The sequence below is a fragment of the Cydia pomonella genome, chromosome 14 (assembly GCF_033807575.1).
Source record: "Cydia pomonella isolate Wapato2018A chromosome 14, ilCydPomo1, whole genome shotgun sequence".
Lineage (NCBI taxonomy): Eukaryota > Metazoa > Arthropoda > Insecta > Lepidoptera > Tortricidae > Cydia > Cydia pomonella.
In genome coordinates, this window is record NC_084716.1 from 21,023,160 (window position 1) to 21,044,549 (window position 21,390).

The window sequence follows — 21,390 nt, forward strand, 5'->3', positions numbered from 1 at the left end:
CTGTGTAGATCCCTGGCAGGCCTTCGGTACAATGGACATTGTACCGAAGGCCTGCCCAGCGGGTTGGTGGATGTTCACTACCCCGTCCTCCATCCATCATGCCAACCATAATGCGCTTTTCGAAGTTGTCCGGCTCCCGTCTGGCTACGTGTTCAAATGGTTGATAACCGGATTTTAATTCCGTCAGGATAGACGCATTAGTGCGTTTTTCATTAACATCACTAAAAACTCGATGCAAAGATGTTGCTTCAATCATTAAAAAAATTGGTTTCAGGTGTATGGAAGACGAACAGATGCTCGATCTCATCAGGAGAGCGAATCCAAACTGCGGGTACATGTACGTCGTCGACACTAGGCCCAGGGTGAGTCCAGAATACCAGTCAGCAAAACGTACTCCTGAACTAGGGACTCAGTGAGCTGTAGACCTCGCTATTAGCTTCATAACCTTAAGAAATGAAAAATAAAAAACCAGACAAGTGCGAGTCGGACTCGCCCACCGAGGATTCCGTACTTTTTAGTAATTGTTGTTGTAGCGGCAACAGAAATACATCATCTGTGAAAATTTCAACTGTCTAGCTATCACGGTTCATGAGATACAGCCTGGTGACAGACGGACGGACGGACGGACAGCGGAGTCTTAGTAATAGACACATACATTAACCAAGTGCAGTAGTGTATGGCACCATAAAACTTTGAAAGGGTGCAGTTTTAGAATGGTTGAGACAAAACATAGGTATTGGTGATTTGTCGATAAAATTCACCATACTATACGTGGTTCACGGCTCCACTATACGTGGACAAACGCATTGTATAAATAACTGCTACATGACTCATGTGCGCAGGAATAAGTGAGTTAAGCGGATTTTCTTGAAACTGTTTTTTTTTTGGAAAAATCTGCTTATTTATTTATTAGAAGCACGATTTGTAATATATAGTTAGCTATTATTAAATACTTATGTATATACTAATTTTAGCTTTAAAATAAAAATGGTCTCTAACACAAAATGATCCAAGTTGGTCCTGAATAAATAATTTATTGTATATTTATTATTATTATCGAAGTGAGCTCACAATGGTCTTAAGTGCTATGGAAAATAATGGCACTTAAGTCTTTTAGGCCTATTTCCACTATTTTAAACACTTTCCAAAAAACTAAATGACAGAAAAATTCTAAAACTATTGGACCTGCTCACAAAATTTCAAGGAAATCGATTGAGAATTGCGAACTGTAGAGGATAACATACGGACATACGCTAACGCTTCGGTCAAAAAGGATGGGAATGAGAATGCTCTGTAGCTGCAGGAATTGACTAAAAATTATGAAACGAAATACCGAAGTCCTAAATGATATTTTTTTAAACGTAAATCTTTTACAACATCGTACATATCGAACTAAAACTTATACATATGTATAGCTTACAATTCTGCGGTCACAAGTATCTGTTATTTTTTTGGCTTTCCTGTGCCATTATAGAGTCCGCAACGCTAATCCAAACTTACAGTCAAACAAGTTCATTCCTAGGCCACTATAGAACCATGACATAATGACTTCTACGACAGTGCTTATTGAGTGATGTGTGTCAAGTATGTAGTAGTTAAAGCGACAAGGTTCTATAGTGGCCTAAGATTCTAATTGGTTGACTATACGTTTTTATGACAAAACGGAATTTTTTGTTGTCATTCGCCCAGACATAATACCTTTTTATTTTCAGATAAACGCGATGGTGAACCGCGCGGCAGGCAAGGGTTACGAAAACGAGGCTTTCTATGAAAACATCAAGTTCCAGTTCATGGGCATCGGCAACATACATGTCATGAGAAAAAGTCTACAAAAGCTTGTAGAAAGTGAGCTTTTTGACTTCTTTTTGTATGTTTTTGGGCGAATCCCACTCAGTCGTGCGTGGCTACTCTATATCTTTAGGTATTTAAAAAAAGGTTAACTAAATCTACCCTCAAATGGCTCCTTAAGCCAGTTGAGGGTAGATGAAAACATTACATGATCAAATAATGTAGGTTTAAAGTCAGGTCGTTCAGTGACAGATCCAGGCGGTTTTGTATTTGGTTGGTTAACCAATAAACATTAAAACTACCCGAAAATGTACAAATTGTTTGTTTACTTTTATTTAAATACCGAAAGATACAGACGTGGCCGGCCTCGCGGCGAGCGGCCAGCGGGCGCGCGGCGTCGGGATGTAAGCATCGCATATGTTTGCATTTGTTTACACTGGACGCCGCGCCGCCGCTCGAGCGTGCACTTAGTTTACACACACACTTACCCCCTTATATTTTTGTAGATCACTTATTTTAGTTTATTATTCCATGAAATGGAAAACCGTAACTTGCTATATTTTTTAATAGAAGTAAATTAATTAAATAATGTATTGAAGGATAGTCCTATAGAATAAATTGCAAAGAATCTTCCAGTAAGAATATTTTTTTGTAGGATTGTCAAAAAAAACTTAGTCATCATTTTTTACAGGGTTCTGAATATGTACTTAATTTATGCCAGTTTAACTCACGCAGGGTTGGCTTCATTTTTAAACTGTTAGTTTTTTATCAATATTATTTGTCAATGATATTTTGATATATGGTTTTGTTTCAGCTTGTGAACAGAATTCCCCGACTATGTCCTCATTCCTTAGCGGCTTAGAATCATCGGGATGGCTCAAACATATCAAGTAAGTTCTTTGAATTTTGTTTTATTCTTTCTTCTTCGTTTTATTGCAAATAAAACATTAGTGCTTTTCGGCGTTTATTTATCTCCTAAGTTATTATTACGTGTTATTAAACTAAACGATGACCTTCTTATCCATGAAGGATGAATGAGTATGCGTATGAATATGAGTTGAATTTTATTGCTAATGTCGAGTCCGTAGCTCGCTATTAGTCTTACCGTCCGATAAAAACTCCGATGCCTGGTTATAACTTTCGATCAAGTTTACTAAATGGATATTTTGTTTGACGTTTGCTACAGATCAATTTTAGACACATCATGGTGGATAGCGGGCGCCATACAATCCGGCGTGTCTGTGTGCGTCCATTGCAGCGACGGCTGGGATCGCACCGCCCAAGCCTGTTCCCTGGCCGCACTCATGTTGGAGCCCCACTACAGAACCATCAACGGGTACCAGGTACGTCACACTGCAGTGTGGCCATACAATTCGGTGTATCAGTGTGCGTTCACTGTAGCGACGGCTGGGACCGCACCGCCCGAGCCTGTTCCCTGGCCACACTCATGTTCGAGCCTCACTACAGAACCATCAACGGGTACCAGGTACGTCACACCGTAGTGTGGCCATACAATTCGGTGTATCAGTGTGCGTCCACTGCAGCGACGGCTGGGACCGCACCGCTCGAGCCTGTTCCCTGGCCACACTCATGTTCGAGGCTCACTACAGAACCATCAACGGGTACCAGGTACGTCACACCGTAGTGTGGCCATACAATTCGGTGTATCGGTGTGCGTCCACTGCAGCGACGGCTGGGACCGCACCGCCCGAGCCTGTTCCCTGGCCACACTCATGTTCGAGCCTCACTACAGAACCATTAACGGGTACCAGGTACATCATACTGCAGTATGGCCATACAATCAGGGGTTTTGACCATACAATCGGTTGACGAAGGTTACATTTTGATGAAATTTAAGAAAGCAAGAGTCTTACAGACACGAAAGTTTAACTGCAGTTTGTTGTTTCAGGCCCTAATAGAAAAGGACTGGCTGTCGTTCGGGCACAAGTTCTCCGCCCGCTGCGGGCACGCGGCGTGCGACGCGCGCGAGCGCTCGCCCGTGTTCACGCAGCTGCTGGACGCCACGTGGCAGCTGCTGCGGCAGTGCCCGGAGGTACTTCACTCGACACATTTACCTTTTGGACACATGATATTGTATACCTTATTAGAACGCATGAAGGTGCATTTTAAACTGCTTGACGCCACGTGCTATAGCTGCTTCGACAATGTCCCGAGGTATCACTTACAGAATATCCACCCTCGAAAGTACACTAACATAAAAATAACATGTAACGGATGTCATTCAGTTAGGTTATAGGTAATACTCGCGTTCGATCCCCGTTGTTTTTTTTTTGCACTTGAATGTCATATTTTTGATTGATTAAGCGAATGTGAAGCACGAGCTAAACGTATCAGTTTCAGCTTATACAAAAATGTTCTCTTATGTGTGGTTTTTCTCCCTGCCCGTAAGTCGCATTTCGGAACTGATTTGTGAAATTTTTTAAGCAATAATTATTATTTTCTTTGTTTGTTTGTTTAAACTTTATTGCACAAATTTACAAAAAGAGTACAAATGGCGGACTTAACGCCTTGAGGCATTCTCTACCAGTCAACCATTGGGCTAAACAGAAATAGTTTGGTGCAGGATTGTAAAGAGTTGATATGGAAATAGACACAAGTCGAGACTACTATGATACTATACTTACACAAATGTATATTTTAAAAATACCTACATATAAACATATTCAATATATAAATAAAAATACATATACATATATATAATTATGTACCTATATTAGTGTGAGATATCACGCAGACATTTAGTCACGAATGTTTTCAAATAAGTAAAGTAAAGTAAAAGTAAAGTAAAATTTATTTTTTCAAAATCAAATACAATTACATAAATGTTGTGGGTCACACTAGGCTAAGCCTGTCCCGTGACTCCACGTTTGCGTCTTCCGTTAGAAACGACTTTCACATATATTTCACCGAATGAACAACTATACAGTTTAATTCGATTATGTTTTTGTTTTTTTTTTATTAATCAATAATATAATACGTTTATCAATAATAATATTCTTCGTTCCAACCGAGTGTTCCACGACACTCGCCCACCCTTTTATATATATATATATTTTATACTACGTCGGTGGCAAACAAGCATACAGCCCGCCTGATGGTAAGCAGCCTCCGTAGTCTATGTACGCCTGCAACTCCAGAGGAGTTACATGCGCGTTGCCGACCCTAAACCCGCCCCCCCTCATTGAGCTCTGGCAACCTTACTCACCGGCAGGAACACAACACTATGGGTAGGGTCTAGTGTTATTTGGCTGCTGTTTTCTGTAAGGTGGAGGTACTTCTCCAGTTGGGCTCTGCTCTAGATCTGGAATGACATCCACTGGCTGTGCCCTACCACACAAAGCGAGATGAAATTCACAATACCCATACCTCTCTTTTGGACGTAGTTTAAGGACGTACCCGGGTCCATTTTATATAGTGACACCTGAATTTGTGTGTGTGCAGGCGTTCCAATTCAACGAGCGGTTCCTGCTGACTCTCCACGACCACGCGCACGCCTGCCAGTACGGCACTTTTATCGGCAACTGCCAGAAGGACCGACGGGATCTTAGGTACGTACAGTGAATCATCTTACGTAATACCTAAACAACCCCTTGGTTATTTGGTCGTAATGTCATTGGCAAAAGGATGGGATCAAACTGTCTTTAAACAATCTATGGTATATGTACCGTATTTTGCTCCCTTTATAAGTTATGAAATGTTAGGTTCTTGTCTGATTTAATTTTTTGTCTTTTAATTATTTATATAAGAATTCAAGCCTTGGAGACCCTCTACATCTCTAAGGATAATTTAATATCTTTTTTTTTATATTTTATCTCTGACACTTAGACACTTATACATCTCTAAAGAATTTTAGTATTTGTTGGTTTTTTTTTTGTGTAATTTGACATTTAGAGACAGTATACATCTCTAATAAAGTATTTATTATTTCATCGATTCCATATTTGTAATTGTTTTCTGTAATTTTTATTGTTTGTAAAAATGGACATGTAAAAGTGCCCCTGTGGCCTATTTGCCGAGTAAATGTTTGATATTTGATATTTTGTATTTTTCTTGTTTGAATTTTTTTTTTGAAGTATTATCGAATAGTCGCGAAAATATAGATCGTGTCATTCACGAAGACGCGCGCCTTGACTCGTATTGCCATGTTAGTAAAGGTTAGATTTGACAAATCTGCGCGTCATCGTGGATGACACGAACTATAACATCATCAGACAGAAGTTTTTGTGGCAAAAACGACATCGATAAGTCAGTCATAGATTAGTAATTAAAAGATGTATATTCTACTTCCTGTAATTTACCGGGAAATTTCAAGAATGCAAATCAATTACAAATCTGACCCTAATTTCTTTATTACATATATTATAATAATATAATAATAATTCAGCCTATATACGTCCCACTGCTGGGCACAGGCCTCCTCTCATGTGCGAGAGGGCTCGGGCTATAGTCCCCACGCTAGCCCGATGCGGATTGGGGACTTCACATACACCTACACATACTACCCCTACACCACCTATATATACTATTACATATATTAAGTATTTAAAAATAAAAAAATAAACTGTAGTACAATGTCATAATATAAAAAAAAACTACCAATGAACGTGTTGTGTATTTCGCGGTAGTAAGTAAGTAAGTAAATATTCTTTATTGTGCACCATACAGTCAAAATAGACAGTAACAACAGGCGGTCTTATCGCTAAGAAGCGATCTCTTCCAGACAACCTAGCTTTAGCGGTAGCTTTTTATACAATGTAAAAAATATCTATAACGCTAAGGTAACATTCACTCACTTTATTTTGACACAAAAACTTCTGTCTGAACATAATTATCATACATGACAATTGAGTAACTTCGTAAAAGTAGTGTAAAATAGTACATTACGATACAAGTGCGAAAAATAGGAAATTCGAAACGAGTGGCGATAAATTAAAACACGACCGAAGGGAGTGTTTTAAATCGACACGAGTTGCGAATTAACTATTCGCACATGTATCGTACAACGTTTTACAGTACATATGGCCCTTTAAATGTTCGACACAGTAACGTAATATGCTACTTCTCGCACTAGTGCTATAAAGTAGCCCCATATGTACTGTAAAAGATTTTTGTGTTGTCAGGTTATCAGAGCGGACGTTTTCGCTGTGGGGCTACATGGCGAACCATCTCAACGAGTACAAGAACCCACTGTACAATCCAAAAGCGCATCCAGACGTGCTCAAACCGGATCTTAGTGCGCAGAGTATACGGTAATTATACTTTTAATTACTAGAGCCTCGTTTAAGAACAGGATTTATGACACTTTTGACTGAACTGTAATATTCATTATACGACTCCACAGAGAACTAAAATATTTCTTATACGTACGCGCCTCACGTCTGTTTCTGCGCCTTGGTTTTCAATAGCTTAGTGAAATATAATCGATTATTGATAGGATACGTATTGTATTGGTAGGATGTAATATAATTTTAAAAAAAGGTTCTTTGTAAGTATGTATCGAACCATCTCAACGAATACAACCCTGACGTGTTCACACCGGGCCTTAGAGCGCAGAGTATATGGTAAATAACGTATTTTTGTACTGGACGACTTTTATCTTAGAATTAAAACACTTTCTGGATCGAATTATAACGACATATTTTGTCGGATATTTTAAGACCCTTTTAATAGTACTGAAATAGTCATTATACAACTCCTCGGTGAACTAAAATGTTTATTATGCAACTTTAATTCACTGAATGGAGTAAATGAGACCAACATGACTGGGTGCTATGACTTAGATAACTTAAGTATGGACCAAACGATATAGACGCGTTAGCTACACCTGTTTCCGCACTTATTTTTTAAAAATATAATAAATAAAATAATAATTCAGCCTATATACGTCCCACTGCTGGGCACAGGCCTCCTCTCATGCGAGAGGGCTCGGGCTATAGTCCCCACGCTAGCCCAATGCGGATTGGGGACTTCACATACACCTTTGAATTTCTTCGCAGATGTATGCAGGTTTCCTCACGTTGTTTTCCTTCACCGAAAAGCTAGTGGTAAATATCAAATGACATTTCGTACATAAGTTCCGAAAAAACTCATTGGTAGGAGCCAGGATTTGAACCCGCGACCTCCGGATTGAAAGTCGGACGTCATATCCACTCGGCTGCTAAGTATATTTCAGTAGATTTATTTCGGCTATCATGCATAAAAATTTGTTTTTTCAAAAATGGACGGCAAATTCGACTTTGCCGGTAAAAAAAATAGGTCGCGAAGTGCGTAGTTTATGGTCAATCAAAAATTAAAAAGTTTAAAACAATGCAGTCTCCATTTTGCGATAGCATTTTGCATACAAATTCCATTATTTGTCGAGGTAAAAACTTTTTAAACAGCTTATTATTATAATGTTGGTACCGCGACATTTAACTATCTCAAATAGGTTGGAATATTTTCCAAAGAAAAATACACTTATATTTGTTAATTAAAAAAAATGTGAATGTCAACATTTTATATTAATCAATTTCTGGAAAGTGTTTATTTTTTATATTACCAGTTGTTTACTTGCACCATTTTTGAAAAAAAAAAAACTATATATGACTCGGCTGGAGGGGTCGTCCGTTTAAAATTAATCCTCAGCAGCTCCTTCCGAGTCTCGACAGTAATGTACTATTACTTGCTTCTCAAATAGAATAATACTTGTACAATGTGCTGTGCTCTGAAGAATTGTTTGACATGATGCCAACGGCCGCTTTCTATCACCGCACCGCTCGCCGTCGGCAGGGTGTTCATCCTCACACCCTAGAACCTAAATGGTCGCGTACTGTGCGGTTCAAGAGGAATTTCCTCCCGCGAACGCTTCGGCTGTGGAATGAGCTTCCTGCCGAGATTTTCCCGAGGGGCTACAGTATGGGGTTCTTCAAAAAAGGAGTGTACAGGTTTTTAAAGGGTCGGCAACGCGCATGTAATGCCTCTGGTGTTGCAGGCGTCCATAGGCTACGGTGACTGCTTACCATCAGGCGGGCCGTATGCTTGTTTGCCACTGTCATGGTAGGGGAAAAAAAAAGGCGATAAGGTGTAGCAAAGCTTGCATGAGGGTCACAATTTATTCATACAATTATTAAGATTAGATTTTCCTCGTGATAATTTTCTTCACCGTATGGCAACTTGTCTTCGGCAAGGCTGTTAATTGAACGGTTTATCAGTGTATGCTCAGTATTACGACAATGATAATAATGGAAGGTTCTGGCGAGGCATGTACTGCCGGCACGAGAGCGGCGTGCACCCGCGCGAGCCGCTGGGCGACCTGCTGCCGGCCGCCGCCGAGCACTGCTCCGCGCTCGACCACCACATCAACTACCTCGCCAAGGTACGCTCGTGAGGCCGCAGGGGGCCTAGCCAACATGACAAACACCAAAAAATGTATCGGTGAAATGTCACGACTGTTTAAACCCGAGTTAGTGGCTAACCTGGCGCAAATGGCCCTTAGATCTGTTGTAGAATCAAAATGTCTTTATTTTTTTGTAACTTTTCGATTTCTATGTGAACAACTTTTAGTCATCAATCTATTTTAGAATACAGTGTATTGACCTAATGTAGCCCGTTTAATCTGCTTTCATTTGATACAAGCAATGTATAATTTGGGTGTAATATTGGCTTTTTGCAACGCGGAGGCAGCCATTCTGATGACGTCATTACGTGGGAGATATTCACCTGCGCCTCTGTCTCCCGGCATTTTCGGTACCCTGGTACCGTACCCAATAACATAATAAAATTTACCGGATCTTAATTGTCTTTTCGACCGTTTTAAATGTATATTTCACCGATTTAAATTTCGCCTAGCTTAACTATGCGATATTTTCTTATTACAGAGAATAACGACCTTCAAGAATCTGCTCTCAGGAAAGAAAGACAAAAGCCAGGAGTCCACCGTGGTCAACTACCAGAACGGAAACAGTGACACCGTCGACATAGAGACCAGGACTGATCGACTCTCTCTAGACAACAAGTTAGTTTAAATTAAAAATAATTCGAAATAGAGGTGGTTTATCAAAGAAAAATTTGTAGCCGCAGTAAATTTACTGCCATCTTTCGACACATGGTTAAAACTTTATGAACGCCATTTGACATTGATCCTTATCCTTTCACTGATAGGTGTTAAATTTGTCTAGAAGATCAACCAAATAAAAATCAACACTTTTTAGGGTTCCGTAGCCAAATGGCAAAAAACGGAACCCTTATAGATTCGTCATGTCCGTCTGTCTGTCCGATTCTGTCACAGCCACTTTTTTCCGAAACTATAAGAGCTGTACTGTTCAAACTTAGTAAGTGGATGTATTCTATGAACTGCATTAAGATTTTCACACAAAAATAGAAAAAAAAAAACAATAAATTTTGGGGGTTCCCCATACTTAGAACTGAAACTCAAAAAATCTTTTTTCATCAAACCCATACGTGTGGGGTATCTATGGATAGGTCTTCAAAAATGATATTGAGCTTTCTAATATCATTTTTTTCTAAAATGAATAGTTTGCGCGAGAGACACTTCCAAAGTGGTAAAATGTGTGTCCCCCCCCCCCCGTAACTTCTAAAATAACAGAATGAAAAATCTAAAAAAAATATATGATATACATTGCCATGTAAACTTCCACCGAAAATTGGTTTGAACGAGATCTAGTAAGTAGTTTTTTTTTAATACGTCATGAAATTAAAAAAAATTTTTTTTTCAACATACCCATACATGTGGGGTATCTATGGATAGGTCTTCAAAAATGATATTAAGGTTTCTAATATCATTTTTTTCTAAACTGAATAGTTTGTGCGAGAGAACCTCCCAAAGTAAAAAAAAGTGTGTCCCCCCCCCCCCTGTAACTTCTAAAATAACAGAATGAAAAATCTAAAAAAAATATATGACAACTTCACTTCACTTTTTTTTACGATGCAAACTTCTAACGAAAATTGTTTTGAACGAGATCTAGTGAGTAGTTTTTTTTAATACGTCATAAAATTAAAAAAAAAAATTTTTCGTCAAACCCATACGTGTGGGGTATCTATGGATAGGTCTTCAAAAATGATATTTAGGTTCCTAATATAATTTTTTTCTAAAGTGAATAGTTTGCGCGAGAGACACTACCAAAGTGGTAAAATGTGTGTCCAAAGTGGTAAAATGTTGAACGAGATCTACCTAGTAGTTTAAGTAGTTTTTTTTAATACGTCATAAAGGAACCCTTCATGGGCGAGTCCGACTCGCACTTGGCCGCTTTTTTAATTTTTTAACATACGTGGTGACTGATCTCAATCAATTTTACTTTATTGCCAGCTTCTACGAGTCGGATCCGTAATCTTTTGAACAAATATTAATCGAATACGCATTTTAATTTCTACAGTATTTACTGAAATATTTAGTTTATGTATTGTATTGTCCTTAGGTTAATCTACGACGAGGGCTCAACGGTTAGTGAGTTAGAATGTGCGAACCACGATCACCCGCTGAAAGATGCCGCCAAGCCCAGCATCCCTCTCATCACAGAGGTAAACTAATCTTATCTTACACCAGCGACCCGCCCCAGCATCACCCGTGTAGTAAAAACGTGTTTTTTCCGATTTCATTTACAAACGTCTTCATATTTCAACCAAAATAAAATAAAAAATAATTCAGCCTATATACGTCCCACTGCTGGGCACAGGCCTCCTCTCATGCGCGAGAGGGCTCGGGCTATAGTCCCCACGCTAGCCCGATGCGGATTGGGGACTTCACATACACCTTTGAATTTCTTCGCAGATGTATGCAGGTTTCCTCACGATGTTTTCCTTCACCGAAAAGCTAGTGGTAAATATTAAATGATATTTCGTACATAAGTTCCGAAAAACTCATTGGTACGAGCCAGGATTTGAACCCACGACCTCCGGATTGAAAGTCGGACGTCATATCCACTCGGCCACCACCGCATATTTCAACCAATTTACACAAAAAAGCAAATTATTCACTTTAACCTTCCGCTAGAATCACTTTTTATCGGCGAAAACCGCCTGAAAATCCATTCAGAAGTTTTGGAGTTTTTTTACTTTATCCTCTTAAGGCCCAGCCATAGAAATGAAAAATCCAAAATTTGCCACTGGAATTTGAACCTATAGTGCACGGAATACAGTAGATTTTATTTTGTTTGAAAATTGCACGAAACAAAACAAATGCAACTCTGTCCTAATTGAATATGATTTAAATTTCATCGAACTGAATAAGTCCTATAGGTAGGACCTTGGGCCTTACGAGGTTATGTTAAAAGGTGTAGTCATTATATTGCGTGTCACATGTTACCATTTGTTCAGTTAAATATTCGTTATTAATAAAACCGTAGTCAGGTTAATGTTTTGCTTGTTTTTGGCTCGAAGACTGGCGTTTTTGAGTTTATCGCGAACATATAGAGATACAGACAGACAGACGCGGCGGGGGACTTTGTTTTATAAGGTGTTAATAATAGTACAATCTCTGTGTATCCCATGTACAGTCACGACTGAAAATATCAATACGAAAAATATGCCAAAAATATGTATACACTACCTTAATATATTGGCAATAAAGTCGTTTATGTATATTTTTGGCACTTTTTTCGTATCGATATTTTCAGACGTGACCGTACTGAAATTACAACTCGATATGTCACACACGGAAACTACCGACTGCGCCATGTCCAGATGTATATACACCATTACCGTGCATAGAGTAGTTTAATTAATGTTCAGCCTTTATGTTACCCTACCCTCATTATTCTCATTATCAATTTCAGACAGAAAGTAAATATTTGAAATAAAGAAAAGAAGGAAAGCTTTTCAAAATGCTTAAAATTGTGTAGGTGTCGGCGCAGGTTTTTAGATAATTTTACCGTTACATGCCGCTAGGGGGCGCCATTAGGTGAGTTTCTATAAGTAGGACTGTTTTAAATTCATATACATTAGGCAAACGAATATTTTATTGAAAGGCATGTTAGCTTTTATGCAAAAATGATAGAACATAATAAACCAAAAATAAGATAAAACTTCCATTGATCACCGTAGAGTATTTTACGTTTTATGATAACCGAACAGCACCATCTAGTTCAACCGCAAACTCGGGGGCACTTTTTTTTGAACTAACGTTGACTGTTGACACTTTAATTATCAAATTCATTTTTTTAAATTTTATGTCCTGCTTTTATTAATTTTATGCTTAGCCTTTTAAGCCAAAACTATTTGAACATAACTAGAGACAGGTAGAAAGGTATGCTGGCGCCATCTATAAAAATATTTAACAGCTGCCAACTCTATTCGGCCCAAACGTTGATTATACAATCTGTTTCAGAAGAGCCACGACTCGATCCCAGCGAGCCTGCCGCTCCTCGAACGTGAGATCAGCTCAGTGGCTCTCGACTGGCGGAGTTTGAAGCACGTCACTGAGTGCAGCTGCTCTACGCCGCTCGACCACTTTAGTAGAAAGGTAATACAACCTCTTGTTAATGTCGAAAACCAGCTCTTTGAACGTGAGATGATGAAATCAGCTCAGTGGCCCTTGACTGGGGGAGTTTAAAGCATGTCTCTGAATGTAGCTGTTCTACGCCGCTCGACCACTTTAGTAGAAAGGTGATACACTCTTTTAACAATATCGAGAGCCGGCTCTTCGAACGTGAGATCAGCTCAGTGGCTCTCGACTGAAGTTTGAAGCACGTAACTGAGTGCAGCTGCTCTACGCCACTCGACCACTTTAGTAGAAAGGTAATACACCCTTTTAACAATATTGAGAGCCGGGTCTTCGAACGTGAGATCAGCTCAGTGGCTCTCGACTGGCGGAGTTTGAAGCACGTCACTGAGTGCAGCTGCTCTACGCCGCTCGACCACTTTAGTAGAAAGGTAATACACCCTTTTAACAATATTGAGAGCCGGGTCTTCGAACGTGAGATCAGCTCAGTGGCTCTCGACTGGCGGAGTTTGAAGCACGTCACTGAGTGCAGCTGCTCTACGCCGCTCGACCACTTTAGTAGAAAGGTGATACACTCTTTTAACAATATCGAGAGCCGGCTCTTCGAACGTGAGATCAGCTCAGTGGCTCTCGACTGAAGTTTGAAGCACGTAACTGAGTGCAGCTGCTCTACGCCACTCGACCACTTTAGTAGAAAGGTAATACACCCTTTTAACAATATTGAGAGCCGGGTCTTCGAACGTGAGATCAGCTCAGTGGCTCTCGACTGGCGGAGTTTGAAGCACGTGACTGAGTGCAGCTGTAGAAACGTAATACAACCTCTTGTTAATATCGAGAACCAGCCCTTTGAACGTGAGATGATGAGATCAGCTTAGTGGCCCTTGACTGGGCCAGTGAGTACTGGGAGATTAAAGCATGTCTCACTCTGAGTGCAGCTGCTCTACGCCGCTCGACCACTTTAGTAGAAAGGTAATACAAGGGTGTATTACTTAACAATATCGAAAGCCGGCTCTTTGAACGTGAGATCAGCTCTGTGGCTTTCGATTGACAGTTATTGTGCCGTATAATTTATTCTTTTGTATTTTTTGTGACAAGCAAGGCTTGTGTTGAGGGTACTTAGACAACGATATATATAATATATAAATATTTATAAATACTTAAATACATAGAAAACACCCATGACTCAGGAACAAATATCCATGCTTATCACACGAATAAATGCCCTTCCCAGGATTTGAACCCGGGACCATCAGCTTCGTAGGCAGGGTCACTACCCACTAGGCCAAACCGGTCGTCAAGGTCGTTACGTTAAAATGATTGCGTTTTGTCCAGCACCACTGCTGGGGCTGCGGGCGCTGCGTGTGCACGCGCTGCGTGTGCGCGCGCGCGCCGCTGCCCGCGCTGGCCTCGCCGCGCGCCGCGCCGCTGTGCGCCGCCTGCGCGCCGCTGCACGCGCACACTGCTCATTACTAGGTACTTACTAGACAAAAATCTAAGTAATCCACGTTTTAATTTCATCAGAATGCTGCCTCTCATTTAAATCGGTGGGTTTTTGTTTATTTGTAAGTCTTCAATAGTGTTTTTTACGTGCCTGCGATCATAAGACAAAGATCGTTCTAACCTCAAAAATGATACAAAAAAAACACTATTGCCTGAGTATTACATTTTTTACTAGGAAAACTTATACCGGACATAAATATATGTTATTACCTACTTTAACGTTCATGTGAAGTTTCATGTTTTTCAGCATGTTGTTTAAAAAAAGCGTTACTTCGATTGTCCAGCGACGACTAAGTTAAACTTATTCGCAAAGATAAGTGTAGAGTACCTCTTCAAGTGGCATATGTCGTTTTTGAGTCATTGGAATTTAGATTTTATTTCAATTAATCAAATTTGAAATTGATATGACATAATCGGTCGGGAGTCGACCGCCTACCACTCCAAGGCATACTATTAAAATAATTTGTTTTTTTTTTTAACCTAGAAGACTTATAAGGTCAGCCGGGGCAATTGCAAATACGGGACAAATGTTACTCTAAAAATACAAAAAATGGTCTAGAGCTTGTACCATTTCTATATGGGTAAATTCTGTTTTATGACTGGCGAACGTGTGTCGTGAGTACAAGTGCCTCTTCTAGCTCTATACTCAGTTATTTTTTTTAGAGTATTTGCATTTGTTGCTATTGCCCTGGCTGACCTTATTCAGCATAAAATTTATATCAGTAATAAATGACCACTAAGGTGCATAAAGTGGATTTATATCCGAAATAAAATTCTTTTATTATTATAAAGTAGTCCAATATATTGTGGGCGAACATTTAACAATTAAAAAACGTTTATTTACCACAAAAGATCTACTTGAGCTGTTAAAATGGCGGTTACAATATTTTACACTGTATCTTACGAATCTTAGTGTCCCATATGTTTTTTAACCGGAGGCTAGCTCTCTAGTGTGCAATTATATGTGTTCATATTTAAGTAAATAAATTTATATTCAGTGTGTTAGAGGTTAACTATCTTCATAAATCCTTTCGTTTAAAAAAACTTATACCTAAGACTGAAATTATTTGTCTAAATCGTCAGTTAAAAACCAAAACCCACTGATTGCAAAAATAATTAAATATAAATCAACCTTGTTTCAATAATAGTGCGGTTCACTATGGCTCTGAACGTATAGTAGTAATTAGTGAGTTTTATTCTGACGTCATTTTGGTTTGCAATATTAAGCCTTTACCAGGTCTTTACTTATGTTCTATTTGCAAAGAATAAAACTGACATTCGACTGTGTTTTGACTGTCAGGTATGGAGTGTGGATTTAAAAGGAGTGAAATTTCTTATCCTTGAACTGTTGCAAAAGTGTCCAGCTGTCAGCTATAAATAATAGTTCCTAATCTCTCCAGAGTAGCGCTAGAGTAGCTAAGAACCGACGCGTTATTGACGGAGTGAAGTGCGCTGTCTATCATTTGATTTTCTTTTCAAGTATTCTAGGTATTGTAGCGCCACCTATTTAATGTTTTTTGATGACACTTTTTGGTACATGAAGATTTAATTCCTTACCTCCACCTTCCGTACTGTCAGCCTGGTAAAGGGCTAATCGCGAATATTTGGGCAAATAAGGAATGTGTTTACCTAAATATTTTATATCACTACTTCCTCTTTCAATGTTCAAAGACATAAATCGTTGCCAATCGTTTGCGTAGCGAACGAAACGGTAATATCTCTCTATCACTCTTTCATATAAGTGCGACAGCGAGCCATTAGCGTTTTAATTTTACTTCAAACGATTGGCATCTTGGCTAGGCCCCCAGGTATTTGAGCTAACGTCGGTATATTATGCATATAAAACTATGAAAAACTAGCTATATAGTTCAAACTAATGGTTAAAGTGTGGTGATCAAGTAGGTATGTATTGTTTAATATTGCTGTTATTAAACAAAACATACCGACGCTTAAGAATCAATACTGTCTAACTAACATTTTTTACGTTTTTTACTTTTTAATGCAGTTAGATGCAGAAAAAGATAACGAACATAACTGCATTAAAAGGTAAAAAAAACTTAAAAAATGTTAGTTAGACAGTATTGATTCTTAAGCGTCGATACCTACTTCAATTAATTTTACATTCAAATACAGAAGGAGTGAAGGTACAGTCAACAGTAAAAATGTGTATCAAAAAATATTTCTGACAGTAACTTGTTCTAGTGACAAAAATTGAGTTAGACCAAGTGTAAGGCAGCGAAGTTATTTTAAACGTCAAACGTGTATGAAATTATGACGTGTAAATAGCACTTGCATAGTCTGGGCTATCAAAATGGCTGCCTACTTTGCTTGGTCTAACTCTAGTTTGCAAATACCAAATAGTAGAAATTTCTTGCACACGGCGCATGTACCCTGTGCATACTGAGATACGGGCTACATGCTTTGAGCAACACCGGCTTCCGACACGTCGGAAGAGAGGAGCCCGAGCGATATCTTACCGTACAAATCGTTCTGCCAGTTTTTGCGGGGAAACGTGCACACAGTCGTACCTTTCACTCACTACGTACCAAATCCAATCTGTAATGACGACACAAATACATAGAAAATGACATATGTCAAAGAAAACTCTTGCACACCTCGAACTCTTCTTGTGTACGGACGAGTTACAACTCGCACCGCGCTATGCCCAGTTGGGCATGTGCTGCGGCAGAGGGGAAATAGTGCGAGTGCCGACTCCCTTCCCGGTGTTGCTCCAAGGCTACATGCGTGAACATGATCAAGTTACATACCAGTTAATTCAAGTACAGATGTGGGGTTTCCAAAAAGTTGGAAAAGTTTTCGAAATTTTCAGGAAACATTTATTTTGAAAATGTACAATTTCAATTCCTATACTAAAATATGAGAGGTTACCGAAATGTTTCCAAATGGAAATATCACAATTTTGGAATCGTTTAGACGTCATATAAGTGCAGTCGCCTTCAGATATATCGAAGCGGTCGAGGTGCTCAAAAATATCTGAACACACACTCTAACGCCTTGACAATAGACGCGTGTTCAGATATTTAAGAGCTCCTCGGCCGCTCCGATATATCTGATGACGACTGTACGTGTATGTAAATGTTGCGGGTTCCTGTTGATTGCTTGTCTTTTCTCGAACATAATAACCACGTGCTTCCCAGTGCAGTGTCGCATTTCTTACTTATGAATTTTCCTATTATTATTATCGTATTGTGTTTTGTATTTTTATTTTGTAAAGTTGTATTTAATTCCCTTTATAATTAATATTTAAGAAGTAATGTAATGTATATTAGAGATCAATTGTTATGTATATAACTGTGATGTTAATATTTAATGATAAAATTAATGATGTAATAAAAAATATGCTGGAATGTAGTGTATTTTATTAAACTCCAATGGAACTTTTTAATGTCAAAACCTGAGTAACCCATACTCACTCATCTATTTTAACTACTACTTTTTTGCACTACTTATTATACACATCTCAGTATTCCTTTTTTTTTATAAGCTTTTATTGAACTTGCCCTGTTAGTATGTATGTATGTTTGTGCAGGGTCAAATCTTAGAAGCTAAATTTGACTCACTTTCCGATTTACGATTAAACTGATAAAATGCATACATATGTATTGCGTACATACTGATCTGATGATGGAGACTGGAAGTGACCATGGGAACTCTCTGATAAAACAACGCAACCTAATTGTGTTTGGGGTTTTTAGATAGATAGATAGATAAATCATTTATTTGGCAGCTGCAAATGCTGTTTTTAGAATTGTCTTGATGAGTATTAGTTTCCTGTGGTAAGAAAAGTGCAGTCAGCGATAAAAGCTTGTACCAGAAATGAAATGTTTGCAAAAACTTATAGTGTAGCAAAAATTTTTTGGTCATATATTTGTAAAACATGAGCTTTCGTCTCGGTTTATTTAAGATCCTGTCTGCCTTTCAGATACCTTATAAAACAACGTCCCCGCGTCTGTCTGTCTGTATGTGTCTGTCTGTTCGCGATAAACTCAAAAACTACTGAATGGATTTTCATGGGGTTCTCATCTATCAATTTCAATGGGGTTTTCTTCTTGGGGAAGGTTTAGGTGTATAATTTGTTAAGGTATATTGTTACCCGTGCGAAGCCGCGCGGGTAGCTAATTGACTTAAAAAGAAAACGCCCAAAAGTTTCAAAAACACTTAATAATTGATAGATATTTTATGTTTGTTGCTGGCCATGAGGTCGTTTGTGCACGCGTTGAGCTGCGCGGCCAGCGCGCACTCGTCACGGATCTTGGCGCTCAACTCGACGCAGCGGTCCAGGTTCTTGTCCAACTTCTTCATCATCTTCGTGTCTTTGGCGTAGAACTTGCTTACGAGTGATATTAGGTTTGCTGGAATAAGGATAAGGGTAAGTGTGGAAAGTTGACCATGAAGGAGATATGGACAGGTAGTACCTGGAAACTATTTCTGGGGCACTGACTTCTGTAACATAGGTTTCTACATAGCTCAGAAGTCAGGGACTTCAACACCTAAATGTATTTGCCTTTAATGCCAATAAAAAAAAAAAAATTTAATATTATTTCTAGTAACTGGAAGCTAGCTACATTTAGGTCTAAATCTAGTTTCAGTATTTAATCACTTGGTACATGCTGGCACTTTAGTCCTTCCACTGATACGGTTATGATAGGAGACGGGTGGGAATCAATTAACCCTTTACCGTATACGAAGCCACGGATATGATATTCAACTCTACGTATTCACAGTTATTAAAGTTCATATTTAAACAAATATTTTTTTTACATGCAGTAAGGGGCTAATAGCTTTGGTTGAAATCCAGCGCAGCGGAGAAGAGAACCAACGCTATTGGTTGATTCCCGCATGTCTCTTCTGATCTCCGCCTCTGTAGAAAGGCAGCCTATCATAAAGCCTTAAGGGTTTTTTTATTCTTTCCTCTTTCTCTCCTAGTTCTCACCTTTAACGATCTTCCCGTTGCTAATGACCTGGTTCCGTTTGAGCACGCACGCGATGAGGCACTCGCCGTTGACCGGCGACTCACTCTTCGGTGACAATCTCTTCACCGTTCGCTTGTCATTAGCCTGTACGTAGTAATAAGCATTTTTATGCGATGTCGCCCATATACATAAACAACATCGGGGGAGCCGCTTATGCGCTGCCGACCCTTGAAAACCCCTGAAAAACGCTTGAAAAACCCCGTATAACCTCTTAAGACACTTCCTTATTAGCTTAGCTTATCGGCTCGCGAGCCGCATGTGGAATTTTGGAGGTGAACAGTAGTATAGATCAGTAGTTGAACGTAAGCGCTCACCTGTACTTCTTTGAGGCACTCTGTCATGTTCTGCTTGAACTCCTGGACGTAGGGTGCCACATCACCCGGAATGGCGCTGTATGACCAGTCCGGTTCAGTTTCAACTTGTTTGTGATGATTGGCTACAATGTTAACATGGTGAATTTAGTATAAGTCTGCAATGTTTTGTAATAAAGGATACGAATAATTCACTGTCTCCGGTAGCCGTAACACTTTCACGGTAGAAGTTAATAGGCGCTTCGCTAAGAGAATCCTTACTCTAGCTTCTGCTCGACGCAACGTTGGCGCAACTGTGTAGCGGAACCATTTTCCATATTAGCGCTGACTAGACGATGCTCAAGACGCTAAGTGTGGGGTGTCTTTAAGGCGTTTATACCTACGTCAGTCATCATAAGCTCTGGGATTTATTCATATTATTAGGAGTGATACTCGAATGTTGGATGTATTCGCCGTGCACGGAAATTATGGCCCTTTACCAACGCAGCCACCCGCGTTGGTAAAGCAACGGGTAGGATCCCGGAGTCGCAAGTTCGTAATGTGGTTTTGTGGTTGGTGGTGGTGTGGTTTGTGGTCTGTGGTTTTATATTTAAATAAATCTATTTTATGCGGCCTATAGTTATATTTCAACCCCCGCCCACCTGGGGGAGCATACATCTGCCGCGTGTGTGGACGTGGGATCCTCTCTCGTATAGGGCTATACAGCCACGAACGCAAGTGTCGTTACCAGGATGCTGCTTAAAACATCTCACACAGATGAAACGGCCTCTTACTATAGTTCAATCATAGTTGGATGATTTACGGTACCTTAACTCCTTTAAGATCACGTCAAAACATTATATAACTTACCCTCTCGCCCTTTATTACGCCTCTCTAGTTTTAGGTTCCGAGATATAATAGTATCTTTATCAATCTTCACATTGTGAACAGTGTCCACGCCTAGCATCCGATTATTCTCCGTGTCATCCTCACTTCTACCGAACTGTACCAGTAGCGTTAAAAGAATCAGTTTCATCATTGTGCTATGAGTTATCGTATGCATTTGAGATTTTTAGTTAGTTCTAGGTATAACAATTATTTTTAATTGGGTGTTACTGTTGACGATAAAGTAGAAATGTTTCCCAATTATTTTAAACGACTACTTCTGCGAATAAATGGTATAAAAGGTCAGTTACTGATACTTTTATATCCTTTTTCCTACTCCTCTACTGTTATCTGTCATTTATGCATTCATTAACACGAATATAAGAACATACATAAAAGGTTTCAAGAAAAGTCTATATTGTCTATTCCTCATAAAAGCTCTTGTGCTTTTAATCGCTATAACGTTACTGCGATTAAT

The 21,390-nt window shown here is 39.2% G+C and overlaps 2 protein-coding genes across 7 annotated transcripts in view; one reads left to right on the plus strand and one right to left on the minus strand.

The window, feature by feature from the left end:
- Positions 1-18,111, plus strand: part of LOC133525181 (myotubularin-related protein 6) — a 105,997-nt gene extending 87,886 nt beyond the window's left edge. For 2 of the 6 annotated variants that reach the window (XR_009800531.1, XR_009800533.1), the window contains 12 exons: positions 275-362; positions 1,713-1,845; positions 2,603-2,678; positions 2,975-3,131; positions 3,698-3,841; positions 5,251-5,357; positions 6,930-7,058; positions 9,037-9,163; positions 9,666-9,802; positions 11,223-11,325; positions 13,130-13,809; positions 14,576-18,111. Coding sequence is in view for 3 of the 6 variants with exons in the window: in XM_061861454.1 (XP_061717438.1) it covers positions 275-362; positions 1,713-1,845; positions 2,603-2,678; positions 2,975-3,131; positions 3,698-3,841; positions 5,251-5,357; positions 6,930-7,058; positions 9,037-9,163; positions 9,666-9,802; positions 11,223-11,325; positions 13,130-13,264; positions 14,576-14,716 (1,477 nt within the window). In the remaining 3 variants the exon portion in view is untranslated. Of the gene's footprint in view, positions 1-274; positions 363-1,712; positions 1,846-2,602; positions 2,679-2,974; positions 3,132-3,697; positions 3,842-5,250; positions 5,358-6,929; positions 7,059-9,036; positions 9,164-9,665; positions 9,803-11,222; positions 11,326-12,690; positions 12,704-13,129; positions 13,810-14,575 lie in introns of those variants that run through there. The other 4 variants (XR_009800532.1, XM_061861454.1, XM_061861452.1 and 1 more) reach the window with 4 other exon arrangements.
- Positions 18,112-18,910: 799 nt separating this feature from the next.
- On the minus strand, positions 18,911-21,160 carry LOC133525185 (uncharacterized). Its single transcript, XM_061861460.1, has 4 exons — positions 20,898-21,160; positions 20,052-20,173; positions 19,698-19,821; positions 18,911-19,116 (listed from the first exon to the last, which is right to left on the minus strand). Exons 1-4 carry the CDS (start codon positions 21,088-21,090, stop codon positions 18,923-18,925), a joined length of 633 nt encoding a protein of 210 aa, XP_061717444.1. The 5' UTR covers positions 21,091-21,160; the 3' UTR covers positions 18,911-18,922.
- Between the last annotated feature and the right edge of the window lie 230 nt (positions 21,161-21,390).

Bases quoted from the DNA above. Each gene is read 5' to 3' on its own strand.
- LOC133525185 (XM_061861460.1), bottom strand. From the start codon at position 21,090: ATGCATACGATAACTCATAGCACAATGATGAAACTGATTCTTTTAACG. The intron at 20,174-20,897 runs GTAAGTTATATA...TTAACATTGTAG, and splicing joins GCGTAATAAAGGGCGAGAGG to CCAATCATCACAAACAAGTT. The intron at 19,117-19,697 runs GTGAGAACTAGG...TCCTTATTCCAG, and splicing joins CAACGGGAAGATCGTTAAAG to CAAACCTAATATCACTCGTA.